Source organism: Alosa sapidissima, chromosome 13, assembly GCF_018492685.1.
Source record: "Alosa sapidissima isolate fAloSap1 chromosome 13, fAloSap1.pri, whole genome shotgun sequence".
NCBI lineage: Eukaryota > Metazoa > Chordata > Actinopteri > Clupeiformes > Clupeidae > Alosa > Alosa sapidissima.
This window is the reverse complement of record NC_055969.1, coordinates 28,241,770-28,258,774: the sequence shown is the minus strand read 5'-3', so window position 1 is coordinate 28,258,774 and position 17,005 is coordinate 28,241,770. Positions and strand designations below refer to the sequence as shown.

General features: G+C 43.4%; 1 protein-coding gene across 1 annotated transcript in view; it reads left to right on the top strand.

Annotated features, from left to right (window-relative positions):
• Positions 1 to 1,997: 1,997 nt before the first annotated feature.
• The window catches only part of LOC121680308 (potassium/sodium hyperpolarization-activated cyclic nucleotide-gated channel 1), a 55,887-nt gene continuing 40,879 nt past the window's right edge, over positions 1,998 to 17,005 (top strand). Inside the window, exons 1-2 of the mRNA XM_042059595.1 lie at positions 1,998 to 2,485; positions 8,763 to 9,186. Coding sequence (XP_041915529.1) covers positions 2,130 to 2,485; positions 8,763 to 9,186 — 780 coding nt within the window. The 5' untranslated portion in view covers positions 1,998 to 2,129. The remainder of the gene's footprint in view (positions 2,486 to 8,762; positions 9,187 to 17,005) is intronic.

Here is a 17,005-nt window from a genome sequence, read left to right as displayed (position 1 = left end):
TTGCTTCGAAACCGGATGTCCCAGGAAGACCATCTGATTCATTCGGTCCATTTGAAATCTAAATTACCTTGGGTTTTCAACTTATGCAACACTTCCCCCTCTGCTGCAAATTACACAAGCTTTTGAGACCAGTTGAGATTGGTTAGGGAAACAGTTGGCATGCAAACTAATCCAACAGAACTCTGGCTGAAAGAAGAAAGCAATTGGAAATAAAGTGATGTGTTTCAGTTATGATAGCACTGGGGAGATTACACAATGCCATCTCCCAAAATGTATGATGCTAAATATTGCTATTCTTATATGAAATCTAGGCAGAATGCATACGTTATTGCACGATATGTGACAAACACAGTATTTGTGTTACAATTAAATAATAATAAATTGTTGAAGTGAAGTGTTAAAAATAATCATCATGGTTCATGGCGAAAACTACATTTCAGTGGTGACAGATTTATATGATAAGTATCGATATGCATAAGTCTGTAGGCAAGACAATATTTCTAATACCTACACTCTTAAAATGAACGTGTTGTCCCTATCTGGACAAAGATATGTGTTAAAAACAATGCAAGTTGTGTTATTTTCAACACATTGTGTAACATATAAAAAGGGAAACAACACAATCTGTGTTGTCTCTATATGGACGCAGAGATGTGTTAAAAACAATGCAAGTTGTGTTTTTTTCAACACATTTGTTTTAAGGGTGGCAATACAATATTTCTAATGCTTACATTTAATTTTGCTTTGGAATTCAATTTACAGTAATGATTAATCATACTCAGCCACAGCCAAACCAATCTTCACCTTATTGCAAAGGTGAGGAAAAAAAATAAGATCTGTATTGAATTATTGAATTTCACACACACACACACACACACACACACACACACACACACACAGAATGCACATGCATTGCAGCACAGAGAGAAAAAGAGAGAGAGAGAGAGAAGAGAGAGAGAGAGAGAGAGAGAGAGAGAGAGAGAGAGAGAGAGAGAGAGAGAGAGAGAGGCATATCCTTTGGCCTTATAGGCTTGGACTCATCTGGCACCATTCCCACCCTCTGTCCAGTGCTGGCACTGAGCTGCTGATGTATCCATGTGCCCTCTAGACAGGGCATCAGAGCAACATGTGGAAAATTCCCTCCAATTAATCTCTGAATGAGGAGGCCAAGGGCAACCGGAGCCATCCAGAGTGTCTTTGGTAACCTCTCAAAAGGGACTCTATAACTTTTCTGTAGGTCTGTAATAATGAAGCATTCCCATGGTCCTTTGGGTCTTACTAGGTTGAGCTGCATAATGACAGAAGAGGCTCAACCAGGAGTTCCATATTCAGATTTGTTTTACTTGACAGATGCAGTCTCCTCTTCATTCCCTTGTTTAATTAAACATGTACATATTAAAACATTCCAAATGGATTTTATTTGGATTAAGAGAGGACATAAGCCCATGAATGGAATGAAAACTTGTGAATTAAAAAAGAGAAAGAGGATAAGAATGGGTGATTGGAATTCATGTCTGAAGTTGAATTTTTGCAGGTGTCTTTTTTCATGAGTGGGTTGTGACAGGTGAAATTATCTTTAAAAAGTCTGTTTCTGGCTTCTATTTTGCTTTTGTGTCCATCAGACACATAAAAACATTTTCAGGCCACAAAGCTAGCTAGCTCAACACAGATTTGATGTAGATGAAATTAGTCTTGCCTAGGGTCACCATAGAGACACCGGGGGTCGCTACATAAACATACACTACATTTTCCTGTAAATACCACGCAAATTCGTCGCAAAAATGGCCTGTACACATGACTAATTTTAACATTGGATATTCGCCTCACGTTACAGTAACTAAATCTATGCTGTTTTGGAGTTGTAGTGCATCCGTATACGCTATTATGCTGCCGCGGCCAAGCTGAGGTGAGCTAAACTGAGCGAGAAACTGGCGGTAGGTGGCGCTAACTTGAGAAACCTGATTCTCCAGGTCCACGACAACTCTGTATCAGTTTGCACCAGTCGCAAAGGAGGCAGCGGAGCTGAGCAGTTGAAGGACATCAAATGAAACAAGAGAGCTTCCAGCGGCTCCTCTTGAGTTTTGCGCGTAGTCTGTCCTCCCGTCCCGGAGACAGTGCGTTTTGAAAACATGGATGACAAATCCAATTCGTTCGCCAGCAACAAAGAGGAGAAGGCGGATGGGAATAACGTGTTTCAGAGGCAAGACTCCATACTGAAGAACAACATGGGGAGCCAGAACATGAAAGACCACGGTAACTCTGTGGGTGTAAAGGGGGATCGAGAGGAAACCATGGTCGGTTTCGATGATATAGATGCAGCAGCCAGGCAACACAGTTTCATGCAGCGGCAGTTTGGAGCCATGATGCAGCCCGGGGTGAATAAGTTCTCCCTGCGGATGTTCGGCAGTCAGAAAGCCGTGGAGAAAGAACAGGAGAGGGTTCAAACGGCTGGATACTGGATCATTCATCCCTATAGCGATTTTAGGTAAGGCGTGGAATGTCACCTTCCTCAGCCCATGCCACACTTGGGTCCGCAACACACCACTATTCCATTCTGTCATTACACGCGTACGTGTGCGCATAGCACATTGCAGAGACGCGCTCTCAATCGTGTCATACTACAGCTTACTACATACTACATTATATTTTGAACACCAAGGTGTTGCATTTGTCTTCGGATGAACCTGAGAGAAACGTGCCATGACGACAGAAACGTCTGTGATGCCCTTGTCAAAGATGATGGTGAATGTCATCCTGGTAAACACAGACTGTGTAAAAGAAAACAGCAGGATCAAATACAAACTCTACTAATATGGTACAATAAGGGGTTCTATTGTCTTGGCTTGCCGTGTGCTAAATCTGACAGTTTATGAGCACTCGCACGGTAGTGCACATAACATGCTGGCTAGTCTGTAAAGGCTAATGATCTTCAATGGAAATACAAAGCTGTCTATGTTACTGAAATGCTGTCATTATCACTCTATTCTGAAATCATCTAATTATCGCTGATTACAGTTATTTATAGGACATTGGTTTGCGTCAAACCAGTATAGTGATAATCGTTGTTAATAGCCTACAAATATAGGTAGCCTATCTGTTAAGTAGTTTATAACAACCTCCATCTTCAGAGATTTAATGTGGCATACAGCGTTTTGCCCATTCAATACGCAAAATGACTTGGAATACAATAGGGATGTATCGGTACAAATGAAACATCGATTCAAAAGCCTGTGTTATTCTCAAAAATATCAGTTCAACTAATCACGTATCTCGAATTTACGACACATTTTATTCCATCAATACATCAAAGTGATTAAAGTATGTAGGGGTCAATAGCACTGCGCCATCATATTTTGATATTTCATTGCAGTTCTCGGTCAGTTCTGAAACCTGCACGGTCCACACCTTACTGACACATAGCAAAGATCATCTCAGCGCGCAATCGTCATTTGTTGGTGTTGTATGTGGTCTTTCTATGCCTATTTGTTCTGGAATAGAACACTTATCATTCACGTGTGATTATTACTATGGACTAGCTTGCTATAAACAAGGCATGGCCTAGATGTAGGCTACTACATTTTTTCCTTCTCATCTTATAACCTTTACATGTGAGTAAATCATACATGTTGTAAGAGGGACTAATAATTGCCATAAATAATTAAATGGAATGTTCAAAGGAGAATGTTTACTTGAAGCCGAGTTGAACGGACCGTGACCTGCGTTCCTGTAGTGCATTGGTCGAGGAGACGGCACGTCTCACGTGCACGTTTTCCCTGGCAACAACTTCTTAAAGAATCAATGAAGTATTTCGTGCTCGTTCTGGGCCAGCAGCTCAGGTATTCGCCAAAACCTACCAATTGTCTCCCATTCGATCCTCCTCGCGGCTGTTGCTTTTCCTCGTCGCTGTCCAGGGTGCTGAAACGGAGGCTAATAGAGGGCAACGTCCATACATACCCTTCATTTTGTACGACTATGGCGTTCCAGTGCAAAACTTCATGCTACGTCTCATTAGGATGAAAAAGGGACTCGTTATACTTTTTCTAAAATGTGAAGCTATGCCAGGATGACACCCTTGGCAGAAAGGGAGAATCACAATGTCAGAAAAAATGATAGGTACAGTGCTAATAAAGTCAACAGGACAAAACAGAACCTGCAACAGCAGTCACTGCAATAATTTCAGTAAAATTAATTGCATCACTCATGAGATTCTCATATTTGGAAGCTCAGCTATGGCATTGTTTAGAGGCCTGTGACATCAGGGCCTGGAGAGGATTAGATGTGTGACATGACACTCAATAAGCTTTGTGTGCAGGAGCATAGTGATGTAACATGACTGTCCTTTGCAGAGTATGCACAAAGGGCATGTGTGATACCAGTGTCCCTTGTGGAATGCAGGCCAATTTATCAGATGTGTCATGGTTATCTAAAGAATCTGCATGCACTAGTGTTTGGGCCATTGGAAGATAAATTATCAGTTCTCACCTGCAGATGTTTCAGGCAGGTTTGAATTGCTTCATCAACCTTAATTTAGGAATTCTCAAGTCACATTTCAGTCCGATAGCCTCTTAACCCAGATCACTGTTTCACTAATTCATAAGTGTTACGTATTTCTCCTGTTATGATAGAGTGGGCTTTACACAGTTCAGAAAGAATATTAGACACAAAGTCAAAGAACCCTCCCTTAAGGCCAAAGCATGGGTCCGTATGGCTATTTTAGACCCACACATTTAGTTAGAAATCCTACTGGTCACACTGGTTGGCAGGCTTTTCCATTGTGTTTTCTTCCAAAACAAAGTAATTGCACACTAGCATATTCATTTTTGTTTACAATATTGTATACATTCTCAGTTCACATGTTTGTTCTACTCTCACACATCTAAGGGTCTAGTGACATGACATGAGTAAATTAATGATGACATAAAAATGAACAACATCTCAGTGAATGACAACACCATTCATGAATTCTTTGTATGGGTTTTACAGCACTAGGAAACTCAATCCAGCCATCTCTTAATACTGAGACTGCTTAAAGATTAATGGCTGGTTAGTAATATTTATTATTTATAGATAGACTAGGTCTGGCCCCAGCCTTTTCGGGGGGAGCTTTTGTCCTTGTGCTGAAAGTCTGCCCTCTGTCTCCTTCATCAAGCCATCAACGCTAGAACGTGTCATCTGGTGCTATGCTTTTGAAGGAAGGAAGACCTGTCCGAGTTGCTCCTGATGGTGTCATTACTCAGGGTCTTTGGGATATCTCCCAGGTGGATTTCCGGTGATTTAAAGGGAATTTGGCTATCACGGTGACACGCATTCATCGTTTAACTGATATGCCTGTTCAGAATTATTGGCTGATTAATTAATCACAGTCATCATAGAAAATCTGATTTGAATGAGAGAGTAGACTCCTCCACACATCAAAGCTCCCTCTGATTTCTAAACCAAAATGAAAGGCTATTTTTAGACCCAGCAACTTTAGCATGCATTATTTATACTTTTTGGTCTAGCTGTGTTTTTTTCTCATGCAGTTCTGATATGTGTCCCAAGTCTAATGAAGCTTTGTTTTTGACTTGCAACTCAAAATTGATGCCCTCTGGTTCTCTTTATTTAGCGACACTGATATTGCAGAACAATGCCTTAAAGTCAACATTGTGCACTGGCTGCAAAATAATAATAACCTACTGTCTTGTTACCAAAATAACTCTCCAACCTTTAGTGCATAGCTTTTAGCATGTCTAATGGTTACAGATTACCCCATGTTTATCCTGGGGATCAATGTTGATTATTCAGATGTAATGCCAGTGTTTTCTGGCAAAATGTCCAGAATCTGTACAGCATGACCTCTGTTTGGGGTCAGAGCCATGCGGCGGTCTTCTTGTTTGGGTCTGAGATGAAGGGCTGAGTCACGTGTCTATTGTCTCGCCTTTGATGATGCAGTACAGGCGGCAGGACAGTGAAACAGGCGGCAGGAAGAATGCTCTGTGCATTGTGTGAGCATGATGCGGCAGGATGTGTTAAATGATGAGCCTGTGATTGACAGTGCATAGTCCCTTAGGGCAGACATTACAGGCAGGCAGTTGGGTTGTCAGCTGTAACAACAAGCCAATGAAAAACAGCTCCACCAAGAGCGGCTCCATTGTTTGTCTTTATTCTTTTGAACAGCCTCTATCTATTTATTCAATAATTGATCCCTTGGTTCTGGTTCATGACGCTGCTTTAGCCAGGGGCCTCTTTTTCCCTTTTGATTGAGTGCACAACCCAATCTGATTTGCATGAAATACAGCAGTGGATCAGACTGGATCACTGGCTCCTTAGCTGCCCTCAACGAAGATTCCACCTGCATCGTGAGGTGTTGAATGAGGTGGTTATGGGTTTAATACATCCATGTTGGATATTATTAACTGGCGAGATGACCATTTAGTTGGAGTGGAGACAATTATCTGACACATGATCTTCAGATATTTATAAAGCAAGGCCTATGGCTTCATTTATTTAAGCAGATCCATTACAGCTGAGTGGCTCAGCTGCTGCTACGGCACCAGACAGGGTTTTAGTGTGAGATAGGATTCTTGAAAGCATCTATTTTAGTTCATGGATGTGCATCGTTATCAGTGGCTGGGACATTTCGTCAAGACTACCCCCTCTCCCGTCTCTCACTTTCTCTCTGTCACACACACACACACACACACACATACACACAGACACATACACACACACACACACACACACACACACACACACACACACACACACACACACACACACTCACTCACGCACATCTATAGAGAGACAAACACATTGCTGTGTGTATACACCATGATAGAGGAATGTTACATTCATGCTGCTCTCTGACGAGTGTGTCCAATCTCAACCTCGCTTTCACCCTTAAAGGGCCGGTCTGCTTTTGAGGACCTGCGAGAAGCTACTTCCCACTCCCTGCCTCTCGTTCAGGCATGCTGATTCACTCCTATTCAGCGTGCTAAGGGAGGTGGAGAGCCAGATCTCTGGCTCTGTAACATTACCAGGGATTTGCAAAAGTGTATTTGCATTTCATTTCACAGTAACGTTTAGTTACGCATGTCTGTGAGATCTCTATTTAAATTGTGTTTGCGCTGATGTTATTGTGAGAAATGATGTTTCAGATCCATGCTGAGACAGTGCGAATGGAAGGAGACATTTAGATTCTTCACTGACAATCAAACAGGCTACAGATCATAAATACATGGATGGTATCTGTGTCAGTATTGTTTTACTGTAACATGAAATAAAATCTAAAATGAAATATTCTGTTTCATCATTTTGAAGAGTAAACTGTTAACACATGCTTTGTAAAGTAGGGGGCCTGAGTAATCACCCACCAGTCTTCTCTGACATTTCAGCAAAAGCAAATAGTCATCCCTTGCTGAACGAGTTCAGTTTGTGGCAATTTTAATGTCAAATGGAGGCTTTTAGCATTACCACACAAAATTGCTTTTAATACGATAATGTATTTCAACTCTCAACACACAACAACGATTCTGTTCTTTATCTCTGTTGAGGAGGAAAGATGGGTGCATTGTAGCATGCAGTGACTTCAGATATTGCCTGTATGAGATATTAGGTTTTCTGAATGGAAGTAATGACATGCTATTTTGAAAAGTATAGAGGATCTTTTCACAAAATTGCACTGAAATATCTGAATAGAGCAAACATAAATGGGTGATATTGCTAAAAAGCTATAACCATTATCACCAGAATATAATCTGAGACAGTATAGGATACATGGACATGGTCTTGCTCTGTTCCGTCTCCTCCTTAGCATACACGTATGACATAGTAATGTGAACATGCAGGAAAGACCATGTTGTCTTTCTTAAGTGTCTATGGACCCTTTCAAGATAGTTCCATTATCAGCATCATAGTTGGCCCCACAAGACTTCCATTTTAACATTCCATATGTTATCTTAATGCAGAGGAAGTAGATTGGGGCCCAAATAGAACGTTCAAGCATTGTTTTTGTTTTTATTGTTGAAAGGGTCTATAGACCCTTTCAAGAGAGTTCCATTATCAGCATCATAGTTGGCCCCACAAGGCTTCCGTTTTAACATTCCATATGTTATCTTAATGCAGAGGAAGTAGATTGGGAACCAAATAGAACGTTCAAGCATTGTTTTTGTTTTTATTGTTGAAAGGGTCTATAAAATATGCCTTGGCATGTCTGACATGGGACACAGGTGTACTAGATTTACTGCGCAGGCTGTTCCAGGTGGCTTAAGAAAACTCCATCATATCTGCTTTGCCATAGGGTGAGGACACTCCAGTGCCGCGGCACAAACTGGTGTAGTCACGGAATAGATGAAGACTAAGACAAAAGCACATATTAACACCATTCATGACCTTTTCCATTGTTCACAGACAAGGGCATACATTTCTCATCTAGAAACATATCTACAGAAAGATTGCAGGAGAGTGGCTTCCTACCTTAGAGGAAACCACTCTCTTACAATTCAGTCATATACACTGCTGGCTGTGAGACTGATTAAGCCATTTTAGTCTGATTGAGGTATGATGAATGCTGCCGTATTGTATGTTACAGATTCTGTACCATTTTGGTTGAGAGTATTTGAGAGCTGTGTGCATGCAATTCTAGGTTTTTTCTATTATTGAGCTACTAGCATTAAGTGCTGCTGAGCACTTCAGCTGGGTAATACAGTAGCTGCAATAGTGTTGTATTACTACAGCGGCTTATTTAACATTTGTGCTACAAACTCTCTTTCCTGTTTTGTCAGGTTCTACTGGGACTTAATAATGCTCATCATGATGATGGGAAATCTAATCATCATTCCTGTTGGAATAACATTCTTTTCCGAAGAGACCTCCACCACCTGGCTAATATTCAATGTGGCCTCAGACACCATATTTATGGTGGACCTGGTCATGAACTTCCGGACGGGGATTGTCAACGAGGAGAGCTCCGAGATCATCCTGGACCCCAAGGTCATCAAGATGAACTACCTGAAGAGCTGGTTTGTGGTCGACTTCCTCTCCTCCATACCGGTGGATTATATCTTTCTAATAGTGGAGAAAGGGTTTGACTCAGAGGTGTACAAGACTGCCCGTGCACTGCGAATTGTGAGGTTTACAAAAATCCTCAGTCTGCTCCGCCTGTTGAGACTGTCTCGACTCATCCGATACATTCATCAGTGGGAGGAGGTGAGTGCTGGTGGTGGTGTGAGTGTGTGTGTGTGTGTGTGTGTGTATGTGTGTGTGTGTGTGTCTGTGTGTGTGTGTGTGTGTGTGTGTGTGTGTGTGTGTGTGTGTGTCTGTGTGTGTGTGTGTGTGTGTGTGTGTGTGTGTGTGTGTGTGTGTGTGTGTGTGGGTGCATGTATGAGTGTCGGCCAGTTGAGGGCTGAATCACATGGTACTGGCTAAGAAGAAGCCGGATGGGTCAGAAGCAGCATTGCTTTTCCTGTCTGTTCAGCTCAAGTTCTATTGAGTGGAGCAGCAGTGAAGGCTAGCACTCCTCAGCCAAGCTGCCACCTAGATTTATCCATCTTAGGCAGAGGATAGCTGCCCCTTTTCTTTCACTCAAACACTCATTTGTCATTCAGACAATTGTAAGTGTATCACATGTAAGAGTATCAAGTGTATTTGTAATTAGGCACTTGTGATCGTATAGAAGGACACTGTTGAGGCCTGGCTGAATGATGTTGTAAACAGGGCAGGGATGTTGATATATAGCAGTCCATGTAGCGGCTGGCGTCGAGGTATCTAGTGCAGTTCCTTTGGCGGGCTCATTAGGAAGTGTGCATTACACTGGCAGAATCCCAAATGAAACACGGCACTGTGCTGGAGTGCTGTCGTGAAGGGGAGACCGTGTACCTCACGACTGACCTTAATTAGGAAGCAGCTCTAACTAAGCTTTTTGAACAACGGCAACAAGAAGTTCTTGGGCCAAATTTGTATATCCCTCTCCAAAATGATTGCAGTGACCTAGGTATGCCTGATCAAGTGAGCAGAATGTGACAGGAATCTGGACAGGCCTCGGCCATCAGACGCCGTGAGAGACAGACAGCGGTCAGCCTTGTGTGGCTCGCTGAATCTCCATGACAGGCTCCTGCTCTCTTTATCGCCAGGGCCCTTCTCTGATGACACATTTTCTCCTTCGCAATTAGAACTTGAATTACCATGACACCATCTTTTTGTGCTCCTGCAAGAGAGGGGCTAGCAGCCCTCCCCTCCCCTCCCCTCCCTGCCCCCAGCAATCACCCTGCCCCGCCCTGTCCTGTCCCAATGTTTTGATTGTTTAACCGGAGTCCTATTCCCTTGAATGGGTGTGCTGGCACATACTGCTGTTATCGAGCTGTTGCCAGGGTTGACAACCTCAGGATAGCACAACATGGAGGCTTATCGCAGGATGAGCTTGTATGCTCAGTACACATTATAGGCCACTGCCAGAGAATGGCCACAGCTCCAGAATGTGTGTGTGTGTGTGTGTGTGTGTGTGTGTGTGTGTGTGTGTGTGTGTGTGTGTGTGTGTGTGTGTGTAAATGTGTGTGTGTGTATGTATGTGTGTGTGTGTGTGTGTGTGTGTGTGTGTGTGTGTGTGTGTGTGTGTGTGTGTCTGTGTGTCTGTGTGTCTGTAAATGTGTGTGTGTATGTATGTGTGTGTGTGTGTGTGTGTGTGTGTGTGTGTGTGTGCGTGCACACATGTGTTTTGTATGTGCGTAGGTGAGTGGGTATGTATGTGTGTGCTCGTGCACGTGTATTCTCCAAATGCCCCAATCTGCTCTGCACAGCTGCATTTAAAGTAGGAGTTCTGAGCCATGCTCATGTGCTGTCCACAATCCCCATCAGCAGCACGTCCATGTGGGGCTGCTTGCAAACCAACCACTGTGGAAAAACCGTGTAAGGAGGCTGGGGCTCAGTGTTGGTGCTGCAGGGAGTGATAAATCACACACTCTCTCCTCTCCTCTCCTCTCCTCTCCTCTCCTCTTCTCTCCTCTCCTCTCCTCTCCTCTCCTCGTTATCTTCCAGCTAAAACACTGTTTGGGTAGAATTAGATCTATCGATTGGTTATACATGCACATAACCGTGAAGACTCATACAGGCATTATAAGGCTGTGAGGGGGGGGCTGTTGTAAAGGAACAAAAGAGCCTGGACTACATAGTAGATAGATAGATAGATAGATAGATAGAGATAGACAGATAAATAGATAGATGAAATGAAGTTACAGCTGTGAAATGAAAGTGTAACCACCAGATCTCTACAGGGAAATAATACTATAACCTGAAGGAGTGTGTGTCAGTAAAGGTGATGAAGTGAAATGCTATGGTATATATCAGTATGTCCATGGAGGTGTCAATTGTCTATCTGAATGTTATTTAGTGTAGGGGCAGAGAGGTAATGTCATGTCCAATAGGCAATATCACTTTTTGTTCACAAACAATTTAAAATGTTGAAGGACCCCAGCATCCTCAGGAAATAGAACTGGCTTGAGACAGTTAGCACAGGGGCCATGGAAAGGGTGAATGGACAGGGGAAAGCACAGTCCCCTGTGGTCCGCCAGTGTTGCTGACCATAGTCTCAGAGGAGCAGTCTGACAAACTGCACCTGACTGCAACACTGCAGAGAAGAGGTGCCATATGCCTCCGTTGTGCTTGTCTGTTGTGCCCATCTGAATGAGGACGACCTCTGCAGCCAGCATTATCTCTTTTTACTTTCAGCCATCGTGTGAGATTATTATGGATTAAATGGATCCAACAGTCTATTTACAGAGACAGCCATCGTAATGGGCATGAGGCACTGGAATATTCCTATTACCGGATATACACTCCTGCTGGGCACACCCACTCTGCAGTGAGAGAGAGAGACAGAGAGATAGAGAGAGAGAGAGAGAGAATGACTGATGGAAGAAAGATATAAGTATTCTGTTTGTGGGATGAGACAGAGCTAAGCCTTCGTTTTTATCCCCTGTCATCCATTAGGGAAACTAAAAAGAAAGAGCATCATGTTGACTTAAACTGTAGATGCCTCTGACTACTAATGTTATACAATCTGTTGTATTTGTGTTCATATACAGAATTTTCTATACCCCTCCCCCCACCCATTTCTTTCATTGTAGATGGAAAGATTTTGAATTGCTCTTAACTGCTTATCTCGAATGACTTTTTGATTTAGATCAGTGCCAACAGTCACATAAACTTGATGGAAGGACAGACAGGAAGAGTGATGAGGAACCAGATGGAGAGTGCTCACTTATCTGGCTTTGGAGAGAGAGAGAGAAAAAAACTAGCATTCACATGAACAGATGCAGTGGATGCTGGAAAATGAATCCCCATGGTGACTGCAGACACATCTGTCTCATCACACCAGCTCTTTTGCCGCACATTAGCGGTGCACGGTTTGAGGTGGGGAGGTTAGGTCCTGCCCGTACCCCAAACACACACACAGCTGCTCACCCACGGTGTAGGTGACAGCCCAGCACAGTCATTATTCCAGGCCATGGCCGGTGCATCCCCTGACATAGAGCTGCTCACTGTTTCCTAACAGCCCCCGTTTACCTTTTTCCGTCTCTAGGAGTTGGGGAAAAGGTTAGGGGAGACAGCGTGCAGATCCCTGGAGCATCTTAGGAGCGCTGCCTCTTTAAGAGGCTCTTCACCTGGCAGACAGGCAGGCGGAATGAGCCATCACTAGGCGGAGTAAATTGATCTGAAAAGGGAAAATTTGAGCCAACTGACCTATGTATCAAGTTCGTTGACTGAACAGGGGCATCGGCTAGGGGCGGGAGCAGTATTTAACGGCAGTGAAGTATGCAAGCAGATCTGCACTGAGGTCGTCCGTTAGACCTAATTTCGCCCAGTTTTTCCAGGACAGTGTTGATGTTGGGGACACTTTCTAGGGCTCAGCTAAGGACTAACCTCTCAGTAAAAAAACCTCACATCAATCTCTTTCTCTCTTGCACTCTCTCTCTCTCTCTCTCTCTCTCTCTCTCTCGCTCTTCCTCTCTCTCTGCTATTGCCTCCAACCTTTTGTTTCTCCAACTAAACTCTTACAAAAAAGTATTTAGAACTTTAGAATCATGCAATGTTTTTATACAGGCAAGATTTTTCCAGTTTTCTAGAACACCTTGGAACAAAGACGCATTACCAGTCTGAGGAAGAGAGTGGAATGAGGCCACTTGGCTCGTGCCTTGTTTGGGACCGGAGGCATAAGGTCCTGACAGGTGAAGGTGTGTAAGTCCATAGCGTGTTAGCTGCCTCAGCAACTCTGCCAGCTAGCGTCAGGGATAAGAGCCCCAGTGCATGTCTGGCAGCACTCGCACAGGCCCGGAGGGGTGAGGGTTTTAAGAAGTGACAGGTCCAGATCTCTAAGCTGTTGGCCTGTGACAGGGAACCTGTGCCACCCGGTGAGTCACATTGGCCAGATATACTGATGGCCCACGCAGGACACTATGAATCACTCGGGCTGTTTTCCTGTCCAGTCAGCCACTTTACTTTGCAGTAAATGTTGCAGGAATGCGTCCAATAAAAATGTATGCTGGCTCAGAGGCGGACGCCATATTACACTTCTGTGCTCTTTTGAGCCCTGTAACAGTCAGAATGTGATTTTAATAAACACCAGAGGTGATGGGGGCACATTTGTCAGGGTATGTTGTTGTTGCAAGCTGTGCTGAGAGGTGCTGCGCTCCTCATTAGACCTGTGTTGGCCAGAGACACCCATACTGTGAATGAATCTCCTTAGTGGAGTGCAAACAGCTGTCACGACTGCACTGTTTAACAGGGTCTCTTTGTCTCGTTCCACAACGCAGAGAAGAATAGCGCCCAAGACATAAATGGAGCACCGACTCAAAAAAAAAAAAACCCAACAGGAAGGGAAAAAAATGTGGGTGGCACCACTTCACTTCACGGCAGGCAGAACAAGAGAGACAGAGAGAGAGAGCGAGAGAAAGAGAAACAGAGGCGAACGTGAGCGAGCACGCAGAGGCGAGCGTGATTGGCTGCGAGATTGCCAGCATTGCGCTGGCAGCTGCAGACACAAGCCTCTTGAGCCCGAACAGACCCGCCCCCTCCGTCCTCATCATTGCGTGTGAAAGCTGCTGTCTTCAGGAGCTGAAAATCCTCCTCACGCGGTGCATGTATGTGACTAGGCGGCCTGCCTCATCTGCCTCATCGCATACTGTAAGAGGGAACAATCAGCCCTCTCTGGGCAAGCCAAAGGAATCCCCAGCCACAGCCAGGCCATGTGCTATATGGAGTTATTATTATCCCACCCCAGACATGCTCAGTACATTTCAGATGGAGGGCACACAGATTCGCAGACCATGCCTTAGTCATCCATATTAAATCTGTTTTTGAGCCTGACGTGTGTACGTAGCCAGAGTTTGCATCCATAATTGTAATTGGATGCTGTCGAACGGAGGTGTTGGCACCGGCTTGATGGTGAACACGTGTGTCATGATAGATAAATGTTTCCACCGAGCCTTTTTATGCTTTTTGGAGCCATTTTTCAAAGGTTAATTAGATTTCACAAACTGCTCACTTTCTCTGGCGATGCTAATGCAATTTTACTGCAGTTCCTCTCAATTAACAATTCATCTCCCCAAAAGTGCTCCATGTGCTCTCGGCCAGCACAATCACCCAGCTATCTCCTGCTGGCAGAAATAAACAAGCGCTTGTCGCTCTTCACCGCGTCCGCTGGGGCTCAAGACGGCTTGTGGGAGAGCCTGGAGAAATGTAAATGTCCTCATGCCCAGCAGATAAATAAATAAATAAATACATAAATAAAACATATGGCTTCAAGGACTGAGAATTGGTTGGCACTTTGTATTCATCCATGCAGCCACTTAAAGACTTTTTCCAAGTCATCAACACTGAGTGCCTTAGTCACACAGTCAAATTCATTGTAATAGCTTATTGCTCATGATTACAGGTAGGCTGCATAGAGTCTGTGAGTACCTGTCTATGCATAGCCGCCATGTTTAGATTTAGCAGTCCAATCAAAATGACAGCGCTTCAGAAGCATAAAAGCATAATATTTCCTCACAAACTTTGGAATGTAGTGTAAGCACATGCTGGTATTTTTAATCAAATGAATTGTATTATTATTATTATTATCAAATAATAATAATAATAATAATAATAATAATAATAATAATAATAATATTGTATTCATGTGTGTAAGTGAGTGAGAAAAAAGAATGAGAAGTGAATGGTCTTCACACCATCAGCAGAGGATCGAAGAGATTATGCTGTGCTCATTATATCTCCCCCCTCTAAAGAGAAGCCAAAGATATTTTCACTCGAGGTTCCTTTGAGGAGATACTGCTATTCTAGATCCAATTACTGGGAGTACATCCTCTGCTACTCGCTGCGTGGTGCTGTGCCAAGGGGAATCGGACTTGGACACTTCCATTTTTGGAACGGAAGCTATTTTTGCACCCTACTCCTGCTTTTCCCACCCTGGGATCTGCAGCTATAGTACGGGATCTCGCAGCGCTTCAGGCTTTCCCGTCTGGAATTTTAGCCTGACCAGGTTTTGGGTGCCTTTGAAACACCCGCCTTCTTGTAATATGTAATTGTGCTAGGCGCACAGCCCAAGCACAGAGTGCTCACAAATGCTGAGTCATACCAGCCGAGCCAGTAACACCTGCTTCTCCATACCAGACCGTTTTTCCCAATTGAATGCACTGTGCAGAGTGTAGGGATTCACACAAGGACACATATTGGTAAAGGTCCCATTTTTATGAATACTTCCTTTTACAGATGCTGAGTAGCATCCACACATATAGCCTACGTGTAGCTTCTCTTCAGCCATGGCCTTGTAGGGAATGCCTCCACCTTAGTGCTAATCCTTAGGGATTACTAGTGTTCATTGCGGGCAAGCCATGTAAACAGACAGTCAGTCTGATTCTCAACTCATCTATGTCATTCTGCTACTTGTTCAATTATTATTAATTAAATATGATTCATTATTTAAGGATTGGAAGGTCTGTAAGCCCTTACTGTGGTTGCATGGATATTACAGCAAAATAACTCTAAATGCCGGTTTTTTGATTAACTGGAATGCAAATATCTGCCTGCATCAAAGAGAGAGAGCAAAGAAAATCCTGCTTATTGTCTTGATCACTTGGTCACCCTTGAGATGGGCTTGATGTTATCTACTGGTAGGTTGGCTAATTAGCTGTGAATAGGCTATTGAGACATAATATGTACACGGGGGAGGGGGAGGGGTCTGTGTGATTTGTAGTAGATGAAGGCATTGAAAAGGTTGGATAAGGTTTTGGAGCAAGTAGTCGAGCATTCTCCAGAATAAGAGGCAGTGAGAGTAGATTCATGCTGAAATGCATGTTTAATCATGGCTGAATGTTCCATTGCAGCCCATATTTATGGATATCATCATTTAAGGTGACACTGTGACATGCATGAGAGACAGAGATGATGCTGTAATACATCAAGTGATTAGGCCCAATTGACGCCTTTTCCTCTTTGTAATGAAGTTAATGTGGAGATGCAGACTGGATGAGTAGCTGTGTACACAAGCCTGTCTCTCATTTCACTCATCTAAACTGCCTGTGTAGTTATTTTACTTATTTTAATATTAGACAATATGTCCAAATTGAGGTTTTATGTGTTTGAAGCCAATTTTCAAAGGTTAATTAGATTTCACAAACTGCTCACTTTTACTGGTAATGCTAATACAATTGTACTAAAGTTCCTCTAATCTCTCCAAAACAGATACTGATGGATATCCCTGGAATAGTATCAGCAGATATATCAATACACAACAGCTGGTAGATCTCAGAGGTCAAGTATACAATGAAGTGCTTTACAGAGAATAATGTCCACAGTGAATTGTTGACCTTTTTGTCAGCACTAGCACCGCGGTTTTTGGGCCTTTTTGCCTGAACGTGAACAGGAAATGACCACAGGTGGGATCTGAACCCCACGGGCACCTGTACCTAAATGTGGCAGTGGCATGGACACTGCCGCTTGTGCCACAGCTCCCCAATAATCCCCAATAATAAGGCTT